The 12200-nt window shown below is 34.8% G+C and overlaps 1 protein-coding gene across 5 annotated transcripts in view; it reads right to left on the bottom strand.

Moving 5' to 3' along the window:
• Positions 1-2299: 2299 nt before the first annotated feature.
• SLC36A4 (solute carrier family 36 member 4) overlaps positions 2300-12200 on the bottom strand; it is a 58512-nt gene continuing 48611 nt past the window's right edge. For all 5 annotated transcript variants that reach the window (XM_023739846.1, XM_004385555.3, XM_023739845.1 and 2 more), the window contains 2 exons: positions 11531-11700; positions 2300-7831 (listed from right to left, as the gene is read on the bottom strand). In XM_023739846.1, the coding sequence (XP_023595614.1) occupies positions 7524-7831; positions 11531-11700 (478 nt within the window). In that variant the 3' untranslated portion in view covers positions 2300-7523. The remainder of the gene's footprint in view (positions 7832-11530; positions 11701-12200) is intronic.

Raw genomic sequence — 12200 nt, 5'->3', positions numbered from 1 at the left:
GGTTGTTAACCAATGTCATAAAACAGCATGTGTGTTACTGTTACATGAGAAACTATCTGTTCTGTAAGCCTTCACCTGAAGTACAATAAAATATTAAAAAAAAAAAAAATACCATGGCTTGGGTCAGGTGCCCTTTAGGAATATACAGGAGTATAATCTTGAAGCCTCTTGTCTCCGTCCAGTGGCACAATGAATCCATTTTATACTGGAAGGTATTAGTGTGGTAATGTTTTTTACCACCTACCACACTCTACTTTATGTGCAAATAATACTTTCTGGAAAAAATTTTATAAAAGACACTGAATTGAGTACTGGAGCAAATGGGTTTTCAGTTAAATGAATTTCAATTTTCAGATATTTATTATTTTCACTTTCCTTTTCTAGCTATTTCTATAAAATCATCATCTTGGCAGAGTCATTGTCCCAACATTTAGAAGTTCTCATTCTCGACTTGTACTAGAGTCCATTTATAACATACACTGTAATGCATTTAGATAACAGGTAGGTTTGCAGGGCAGCCAGAGGAGTCCCTCTTTTGGGAGAGGATTCCAAAAACTACTGTATGTGTGACTCTTTTACAAGCAGGGTACACTCAGGCACCAGAAGTTCATCAAAATATTCTCGTGTATCAATAATAGATATTATAGTTTTGTTTTCTTAGAAATGGACCACTTGCATTCTATATCATGTCTATTATCTGTGCATATCTACCTATCTATCTATATGTATCTATCTATCTATCAAGTCGTTGGGTGGTGCAATTAACAGGCTTGGCTTCTCACCTAAAGGTTGGAAATTTGAGTTCACCCAGAGGTGCCTCAGATAAATGGCATGACGACCTACTTCCAGAAAAACCAGCCACTGAAAACCTTATGGAGCACAGTTCTACTCTGACACACATGGGGTCGCCAGGAGTTGGAGATGACTTAACAGCAACTGGAGTTGCCAGACAGAGGGAGCAGCAAGTGCAAAAGCCCCAAATCAGTAGCATGTCTGACATGTTTAAGGAATCCATCTCTGAGATAAGTACTGTGGCAAAAAAAGCACGATGAATAAAACACAGTCAAGGCTTTCAGGAAATTCCAGTTTAGAGGGGAGACAAACAAACTTAATTATTATACAATGTGGAGTGTGATAATGAGCATAAAGTCATTTGTTAATATGAAGGAAGAAATATACAACTCAGTCTGTGTAGGGATGAGGATGAATGGGAAGGCTTCCTGGTAGAAAAGACACCTAAACTGAATCTTAACTAAGAATTGGCCAAGAAAAAACTGGGGAGAGAGTAGAAGGAAATCATCCCAGCAAGTGGAGGAGACTGAGTCATCGAGATAAGAAACAGATTGTATGGTGTATTTGTGGTATAATAAGAAGTTTGGTATTGTTGTGTCTTGTAGGGTGAGGCAGGGAGTGGCAAGAGATGAGGCTGGAGAGGTCCAGCTTGCTAGTGTACCACATTAGGGAGCATGGTATTGATATAGTAGATTAGAAAAGGATAGAAGATCAAGAGAGTGACATGACCAGATTTCCAAGTGCCCACTCTGCGCCCTTGTGGAGTACTATTAGGTGCTGGGGTTAAAAGCAAGATAAGACACAATATGCTTTGTTTTTGGCCTACTTTCCTGTTCTACTCCTGACCTGCTCAACCTTGATTCACACCCAGATCACCTTTCCTCCCTGCTCACTGCAGGTTGGGTGGTCAGTGTCCAGTTCCCTTCCTTTAGCCCAGACCAAGATCCAGGATGGAGGATAACAAAATTGCTCCTCAGTTCCTCAGCATGCTTAACGTACTAGCTTTAGCTTGAGAAGACATCCTACCATCTGCTTCACGGCACCAGAACTATGAAAACTGAAAGACCCAATTCCTTCTCTATTTCAAGCCTTCAAACAAGTCCACCTTTTGCAGGGAAACTTGGAACAAATCACTTTTTCAAAAACTGATGTACAACCTTTCCCAAGAAACCTTTTCTCAGTGGTCCATGGACCCCCCGAAATGTGAACTCCATCAATCTACATGCAAAATGTTGTAAGCATGTGCGTATCTGTGTTTTTCAGGAGACAGGGTTCATAGTTTTTACCAGGTTCTCAAACAGATTTGCAACCCAAAGGATATTAAGAAAAACTGCTATAAACCTTTTACCCAAGAAGAAAAAATTTGCAACTATGAAGTGGCCATATTTTTTTTCTCCAGCAATTATCACATAAGGCTTCTTGTTGTATTTAGATCTCTATATTCCTAGTCCTATCCTCCAACCCACCTTTTTTTTTTTTTTTTTGGTATTTGTGTTCCCTCGGTTGCTTACTAGGAGCATTTACCACTACTAACAACGCTTTATAAATTTCTTGTTCCCTTCTCAAGGCCCTAAAAAAAAAAGTTGCTGGCGACCCCATGTGTGTCAGAGTAGAACTGCTCCATAAGGTGTTCAGTGGCTGATTTTTCAGAAGTAGATTGCCAGGCCTTTCTTCAGGGGTGCCTCTGGGTGGACTCGAACCCCTAACCTTTCAGTTAGCACCTGAGTACATTAACTGTTTGCAGCACCCAGGGACTGACTCCTCTTAACGTCCTATTTCCCTTTATCCCTCTCACAGTCCTCCTTAGGTATATTTAAAAACAGTAAAACCCAGTTCTTTATCCTAACACTACAGTTTCATTTTCTGCATATCCCCCTATCTGGATCCAAAACGTATTTCTACAGAGCTGCAATTTTAAAAATTTTACATATTTTTCTTTCCTAAATCATAGTCTTTACTTGTATAATTAGTATAATCTTCATTGTATTCTAGGTTGACATAATTTATGCTTAGCTTCTTGTTAAACATTTAGGATGCTTCCAATTTTTTGCTATTATAACATATTACAGCTACACCTTCAGGCAGAGCAGCTTTCTCTATGAAAGGAGAGTGACATGATCTGATGAACAATGGTATGTCCTTCTGTTAAGTTCACAAGAGCAGGAGACTGATAGAAAGGTATGAATATCTTCATGGTCTTTGCTATGCGGTTGGCATAATGCTTTCAGAAGTATTACAATTTTACAATTCGAGCAAAATGTACTGTATGATTGATACATATTGCTGACCTTAAGAAGTGGTAAATTAAATCATGGATGAAGCATCTGCAGACTGCATTCATTCTGTAAGAAGTTTAGGTCACAATTTTGAATGTGTCATTTTTATTTAAAATCAATTTCTGCTTTTAAATCTCTGAGGTGCATAATATCAACTTCAAAGGATGAAGGTAACTTGACAAAGAATTAGTATAAAGACTGATTAAAATGTTAGTTATTATGAGAATATTACACTAGTGCCATTTTGGCTGATGACATTTGTCAATGTCATTAACCTTATAAAGGACAAATTTATTTCAAAAGGCATTTAAATAATTATTAAATAATTATTTTTTATTGAAAACGCAGAAGTTACAGTAATTTTTTTGTTATAAAAGAGAAACTAAAAAGAACTCAAGTGCAATGATACTTAGTTTCCATTCAAACTAACAAAATCACTTTGAAAAACAAAAACTCACAGCTTAATTTATTCAAGCTATAAACACGTATTTTTCTATTTGTTATTAAGAAAACTCTAATGGAATAATTACCAAAGTGATCTTTTCAAAAGTGATCTTTTCAGCACATCTTCCTAAACCCAATTCAAATAGTAAATTAGTATGTAGTTTACAAAGACTACAGTGTGTGTGGGGGAGGAGGGGGGCAACTGTATAATTTTAATGTGAAAATTTAAGACTCAGAGAGCTTGTCATTTATCATATGGCAATAAATAGTATTTCTCGCCATTTCTTAAGCATGTTTTCTTATCTCCTAGGTCAAAACCAACACTTTCAGAAAGCTTTTTAGCCTAGTGAGTTCTAATGGTGTAAACAAGATCAACCATAACATTGTTAAAGTGTTAACTATCACAGCCAGCCACTTAATGTTAGGAAGTATCTTGTCCTATCTTATAGATCAAAGTTTTTAAAATTTTTTTCTTAAGAAGCTAGTCAAGCTAAAAAGATGAAAATAGACTCATTTTTTCAAACTCATCATTATCAGTGGTCTATATTTTTACCCCATTATGTTATTCCTTGACAGATAACATTTATCAAGCCACTGGTATTATTTAAATTGAAGTAATTTTATTTATTATTTCCATCAGCTCTATCCTGTGTCTTCTCCCCTTTAAGTGAAGAAAGGAGAGCTAAGGTCAAGTTCTAATTTGGGTATATACTGTCAGTAAACAAATGCACTACTCAGACGCTGTACTGATATCTGTGATGGGGAACAATCACTGGTAAGCTAGAGTAAGACATGTGCTTTGCCACAGCTAGAAATGGTTCTAATGTAGAACGTTAATAAATATTTTTATAGTGTTTTGCAGTTAGAGAGCTTTTATGCAACATTATTACAAAAATGCTGAGTGGAATTAGGACCTGTCAGGAAATTTACAACACGCACATTGTCACAAAATACTTGTGCAAATCTAAGTCCATTGTCTAGTTGAGAGGCATAAATGGCTTTAATAAAGGAGAATCCAGTGACGACAGAATTGAAACATAATGTGGCATTTGTTAATATAGTACTTGTTTTTATTTGGCGACACAATCCAAACTGGTCTTTAGCCAGGAAAAAACCCTAGTTCTCATTTCATCAGTCATGGAGAAATCTGGCAATGTGGGGAAAAAAAGATCCCCTGATGAAAAATGTTTGAGAAACAGTGTTTTTAACAAATCAGCTCTATACTGGTGAAACCCTTTTGGAAACTGACTTAACAGAGCTAATCAGAGGTAAATAAAGCTTTCTTTTCTTTCCCGGCAGTAGTAGAAAAGGCTCTCAGACAACTGATTAACTTTCAGAGAAGAGGGTTCTTTAGTGTGGTAGCAGATGTAATGCTGAAGTCATTTTAGCCATAATGTGACAGACCAAAGAAATCAGATGCAAACTTGGCAGGTGCAATCATTTCATTTTTCCAGGCCCCAAAATAAAAGCAGTTTAATGAAAACATCTCCTTTAAAAGTTTTTAAAAAATTATGACTCATTAAAACTACATTTTTGGAGAAAAAACATTACTCACTGATTTTTAGAAATAAAATATATTACAAGAATTTTTAAATAGGAGTGTACTTATATTTTACATTTAAATAGTGTTTCTTGCTAAGAATTAAAACTATTTTCTGCCTTTTAGTTCCTTTACCTTTCAGCATTTCAACTTTTCTCCTATACTTGGATAATTTAGTGAATTTAGTACTGGATGTTGATTCTGCAGACATTCATTGCATAAGGAAGCCTTAATATGCTCAACATTTGTTCATGTTGAATTAAAAAATAATTTATTGCTATGATCAACTATTCAAAATTTCATCACATTTGATGAATTCCATAATGAAAATAAACTTCAGGTTAAAGTATAAAAATAAAATAGCACATATGAACTAAATATTATCTGCAGACAGATGACAAAAATCTAATACTACTAGCTATTAAATAGTGGTTTTCAAGTTATTTTATGTTATAAAAATTTAAAAAACACCTAATTTATTCTTAAATTCAAGATCATACAGCATTAATTTAAATAAAGGTTATTTTTTCTGTAACTTCTCCCACACGCTCTTACTATGACTAAAAGCTCAGTGTAACATATTTAACATAAAAGTATCACAAACTATTATTTGTGATATCTAATGCAAATGTTTTAAAAAATGTACCAAAATAAAGTTTCTTATCTATCTTTAGGTCTGTATTCTATGACCACTTAATGATGTAAGCAAAAAATACTTGAGCTATGTCACCATTTACAAAACATATAATATATATATACTACCGTGATCTTGATGATACCTTGCGGTACAGTATTACAGAGTACCATCAGCCTAGTTAAAAAATTCAAAATGTTTTAAATTAAGAATAAAAAAAAGGAGAAATCTCTTCTTAATATTTTAAATTTAACAATTTTCATGTTCTACATTAACTGAGATTCTTTTCTTTCTGTAACTGGGTTTGAAGAATATGGAGTAACAGAATGTATTTCTCTGGAGGAAGACTGGAGTGCTTGATATTTAGTAGACCGTTACTATTGTCTCGATTTTTCCTAAGCATGAGTCCCTTTATGGTTCTTTTATTTTGCCCACCAGTTCAATAAAAGGCTATGATAGTGAAAGTCACAGGGCTGGAAAGAGTCGTCAGACTTCAGAACCATAAAACCTATATTTTGTCAAGTTACCTATTTTCTAGCCATTAAGAAAGATCGTGCCCACAAAATCCAGGACAGAGAAGAAACGATAAGGAGATTCCAAGCCACAGTGTAGCTATGTACATTCTACTGTCCATCAGTTCCACCAGCAAACGGTCTCTAAGCTATTTAAAAAGAACATTGCTTCTTTCCCTTGTTGAGGTTTATCTGGTCAAAGTGCAGGTTTGTGAGAGTTCCTACTTTCAAAGTATTAAAATGTAACTGAATAGACTCAGCATTAAAATTAAACTGAACATAATTTATTCTTTTTCTGAGAAGTGATGTGAAAAATAAAAAACCCTGGCCTGGGAGTCAAGAAATTAGGTTCTCTTGATCTCAAAGCTGTGTAGCCTTGAGTGGTTTAACCTTTCTTGGCCTTGATATCCTCAGGTAAAAAATAAGGAAGTTGTATTGGATAACTATAAAGTCCTTTTCAAAGCTGACTAAAGCATTAAGTCAGAATCTTGCATGGTGCCTCTTGATTATTATTATGAAGATTAATTACCATTATACCAAAAAACCAAATATGTTGCCGTCGAGTCAATTCCAACTCATAGTGGCCCTACAGGACAGAGTATAACTGCCCCAGAGGGTTTACCAAGGAGCAGCTGGTGGATTCAAACTGCCGACCTTTTGGTTAGCAGCTGTAGCTCCCCACAGCTCTTAACCACTGCACCACCATGGCTCCAATTACCAGTATAGAATAGTGTAAAAATGATTCTGGTTTTTGGAATTTTCTGATGCGTATGTTCTGGTTAATGGGAATTTTCTATACTTCCAGCGACTAATCATAAGTATTTGGCTAATAAAAACAGAACCAAGATATTTTTAAATTACACACGAAGTTTACTTTGACGTTCACTGGGATGGTCTGGAGAAAGATTTTTGTGATCTATGTCATTTAATTCTCTTATTGCTAAAACCCTGTTGTCTCCTCAACTGGGTGGCAGAAGAGTAGCACTGGGGTTAGAGAGAGAAATCCTGACTGAAGTATTTCTGGTTGAGGAGAATAAAAATAGAAGTCTTTCTATTCTTTATTTTTTTACATTTTACTTCTTATAGTTTTTTCAGTTTTCAAAATTAAATATCTTGCAATTATTGCTAATACTTAAAACCAAGGATTTGTCATAGTTCAACACTACGGGCAAAGAATTACAATTTACTGTCAAATATTAACATTGTGCCAAAAGAAAACAGAGTTTGGTTCTATTTTTAAGTATACTGCAATGTATTCTCCTAGTTCTTATTTTAGTCATTTTCAGAAGTGAGACAAAAGTAGAAAACCCATAATTCTGCTCTCACTATTTCAAACCAGATGTCAAACATGTTGTATTCAAATTTAAAGAGAGACTTTGTGGAGTGTCAGCCATGACGCTGGGAGCAGGATAGATAATTTCTTCAACAGTTACATATGTACCTAATAGGAAACCAACAATTCCAGTGAATGCTATAGAAATATTTTTTAGGATCATCCAGATACTGTAATGTTCCTTTGAAAATGTAAGAATTTCAACCAAAGGTGGTAGGATCAGGGCCAATGTGCTGCTGCTCACAGCTCCAACGAAGGAAATTACGATGTCTAAACGAGGAATCAGAATTGCTACAGCACCTGGGAAATAAAAATATATATTTTTCACATTTAAGTATTTGGTAGTTAAATGAATAATAAATATAAATATTTTCAATACATTAAAAGTAATTCAAGTCTGCACTGCTAAACTGCAGCTTGTGGAAAAATATGCCATATTTTGCTCTGGAAAAAAAAATTGAAAAAAATGAGTGGCATTTCCTGAACTCTGACTTGTCAAAAGAGCTTCCTATACAAACAACTTTTAATTGTTTGCAGTGAAATGCTGGGCAAAGAAGTTTGGAAAGTTTATTTACAAAGTATTTGCATTACTCTGCCATACAGCCCATTCTACAACACGCAAAACATGTAGTAACAACAGTCAGTGGTAATTTAGAAACTCCTAGGAAGAAAGACCTGGAGTTCTACTTCTGAAAAATTAGCCATTGAAAATCTTACGGATCACAACGGTCCAGTCCACAAATGACAACGGGGATGGCCCAGTGGTAGTGCTAGTGGACATACTTGTCCTGTTCCTGACTTCATTAAGAATACATCCCATTCTTCCCACTACAACTGATGTTGTCTTTTGGGCTGAAGTGTGCATGCACACCTATACTCACATCAGATCAAGAAATTATCCATATGTTCCTATTCTATTGAATTTTTTTAAAATTTTTTAAAAATCAAGAATGGATTTTGAATTTTGTCAAATGTCTTTTCAGCATTTCTGAAGATTATCATGAGGCTTTTGTTCTTGAGATCTATTTATATAATTATTTTCATAGATTACTTAATAGTGAACCTTCTTTACTATTCCGGAAAAAAACGTTACTTTTAAACAATGTATTATTCTTTTATCATGCTGCTGGATTCTGTCTGCTAACACTACAGTTAGAATTTTTACATCATTATTGAGACTGGTCACTGGTTTCTTCCCTTTTTGGTCAGAGTTTGGCATTAATATCTTCAATTCACAAACAAGTTGTCCTCTTTTTATTCTCAACAGTTCTTTTATAATTATTTTATTCTTCAAGGGAAAAACAGTTTGGGTTTTCTAAATCTTGTGGGATCCATTTTGCTAAATTATATTCTGCTGGAAAATTATTCTTCTATTCAAATTATTATGAAAGCTAAAACCCTAAAAATTATTTTGAAATTATAAACCTAGCCTCACACCTACAGGACTGAAGTGAGCTAATACTTCATAAATAAAATAACTGACTTTGAGGAAGCTGAAACTCTATAAACTAGAAATACTTTACAAGGTGGATTCTCAATCTCATCTATAAAAAGGTGCTTGTTACATCCCTTTAAAATTTTCTTCTAATAAAGCATAACTCTCAAACACAAGTAGGGCCTTTAAAAATTCATTGAACATATCGATTTTATGGAGACACGTTTCACCTACTTAACAGCAGGTGACAGCATAAATGGGAGGCCAGACAAACATGCCTAGAACCTTGCTCTCTGGACAGCCTTTCTACTTCAAATATATTTTACCTTATTAGTTTTTCCAATAGTCCAAGGTGTCACTACTAAATCAAATGAAATGCTGTTGGAAAACTCTGTGGAAGAACACTACAGAACTCATAGATTGAAATTTCATTTGTCAAACATTTTTAAACCATAAAATACAATTTCAATTAGACAAATCCATCCTTTAAATGTTATATAACCAATAGATATTTCCTAGTTAAAAAAAAAAGCTTGGAATATATTCTTTAGTAATTTTATTAACTCAAGGAAGAGAAGTATATATACTTTAAGCCAATCCAACATAAAAAATTCAAATGCATAAAAAATAAATCAAAGGATAGTTTATTCATTGCACATATATTCATCACAGGATTACTGAAAATAGGTCGCCCCACGTCATCCACAGTCAGCCCATTATGAATATATCTATTAAGTACTAATTAAGCTCAGCCAATATTTCCCAAAACTATATTCTAAAGAAAAAGATTTATCCTTAAGGCATAAAGTTCCCGCTGATAAAAATAAAATAAAAGCCTATTTTAAGTCACTTTTCATCTGATGGGTGAAAGCAGAAATATCAGAGCAAAATAACACTTAATATTACAGCATCACCAACAAAACTGAAAAACCACCTAGCACATTTACTTTAATTGCACAAATAATTAATGGTGCTCTTCACATACTACTGACTCTAACATACAATATTAGGATACAGAAAGGCACTTCTTTTCATTCACACTGGCAGTTCAATGAAGGATTTTAGTGTATCTTCTCATTCTATAGAGTACTAAAGATTTATGTTTTCTAGTACATATGTAGTCACAGTCTACTAAAAGCAGAAAAGAATACTATCTAAGTCAAGAACTTTTCCAGTAAGAAATAGTAGAAGGATCAACAAGCTGGTCAATACAAATAAACAGTACTTAATATATTTTGCAGGTTCAATTCATATATGGAAATCAAACACTAGTCTCAGTTTTCATTACAATTCACAACTTAACATCTCATAGTACAGGCTTGCTTTTAAAATGAAAGGTATTTATTGTCATGCATGGTGGCCTTTGGCCAATTCTATCCACTCTTTTCCTTCACCTGAAAGATGCCTATATACCAGGTAAGCGCCAACAAGGCACCTACAGCAAGAGTCAACTCATCTTTTCAAGCATTTGAGCCCCGCCAAGAAGACATTCTGAAATGATGATTCAAATGCCAGATGGAGATTTGGATATAGCCAACATAATCCAAGCTGATAAACCTACTACTTTAAAAATCAATATGAAAAACTTGGATTCAGTACTTGGAAAGAATTATGGAACACTAAAAGACAATAAGTGCAATGCAAATCCAACTGAGCCTCCACTCTGAGTGCTGCACATCCTGCTCTGTGAACACTGCAAGGTCCTGTTAGCTGTTCACACACGCTCATCAGTAAAGAGCCTGCCCAAAAATCTGTTCAAGAGCTTTTGAGAGCAAAATTAAAAAACAGTCTTATTGTGAGCATCAGCTGGTTATTGCTTTAATTTGGAAGGATACGCCAAGGACGCAAATGAAGTCCAGCATTCAGTGATGTGTCCAAATGAAGTAACCAAAAAAATTAAACCCAATGCCGTCCAGTTGATTCCGACTTACAGCGACCATAAAGGACAGAGCAGAACGGCCCCACAAGGTTTTCATGGCTGTAAATTTTTTCAGAAGCAGACTGCCATATCTTTCTCCCACAGAGCAGCTGGTGGGTTCAAACTGCCATTCTTTTGGTCAGCAGCCGAGAGCTTTAACCACTGTGTCACCAGGGCTCCTTCCCAAACGAAGTAGAAGGGAATACTGCATGGTTTTTGTTCTTAGTCCAGACCATAACGTTGTAAAATATAACCCTCAGAGATGGCTGAGTAGATACAGCTCAAAGGAGCACCTAAGAAAAAACTGCATATCTATGTGTCATGAGCACAGCTCTTGAAGGAAAGCCCCTGGCTTCTGGGAATAAACTCATGGTAGCAGATGTGGTGTGGTCTGTGCTTTAACAGGTAGGTAGTGCCCATGTAAGATGGCTGCCGGTGTGCACAGATGTTAGGATCTGGTTTATGTTTCTCTTATACAGTAGTAGAATAAAAGATTTTTCAACCAAAATGTATCCTGGCTAGGTGAATAAAATTGCTTTTAAAATACTTAAAAATATAGTTTAACTAGTTTTATTGTAAGAAATATAACAATAAAAGAATTAGTATTTATACTGTTTATTACATATATCTATGTAGTGATACTTACAAGTAATAGTAACCAAGAAGGACCTTATCCCGAATTCACAGATTTGCTTCCATTTAGCATGAAATTTGGATGTGACCACAGGAATAATGATCTCTGCTGGAACATAGAACTGAATTGAATATGTCACAAAAATGCCAAAGGAATATAGAATTTTCACTGATTGATATAACCTGTTAAAAAAAAAGTTCAAAATTTAGTCATTCTTAATATGAATCTAGCTATCTTCCTTTTTATTTTCAATGTTAAGATAAACAAGAAACCCAGAACACAAATTTATGTAAGAATTTAATTAAAAATGCTGATTTAATCAAATACCTGGAACAGGCAAATATACAGAGATCACAGTTTAATAGTGGTAACCAGGGGTGGGAGAGTGGGGAAGGGAGAAGCATTGCTTAGAAAGCACTGAGTTTCTGTTTACAGTGATGGAAAATTTGGCAATGGATATTGGTGATGGCTGTACAACATGACTGATGTAATTGGTCTCACTGAATTGCACATTTAAAAAATGAATTGACAAATAATGTGTTATCCAGATATTTTACAACAATTAAAAAAATGCTGGTTGATTAAAAAAAAAGCCAATTAGGCCATCTACTGAACTTCTAGATGAGAGATGAACAATTTACTTTGACAAGCCTGGTAGGTGGTCTGGAACTGAACCTGCAGT

The sequence above is a fragment of the Trichechus manatus genome, unplaced genomic scaffold (assembly GCF_000243295.1).
Source record: "Trichechus manatus latirostris isolate Lorelei unplaced genomic scaffold, TriManLat1.0 scaffold00141, whole genome shotgun sequence".
NCBI classification, from domain to species: Eukaryota; Metazoa; Chordata; class Mammalia; order Sirenia; family Trichechidae; genus Trichechus; species Trichechus manatus.
This window is presented reverse-complemented; position numbering and strand designations above follow the sequence as displayed.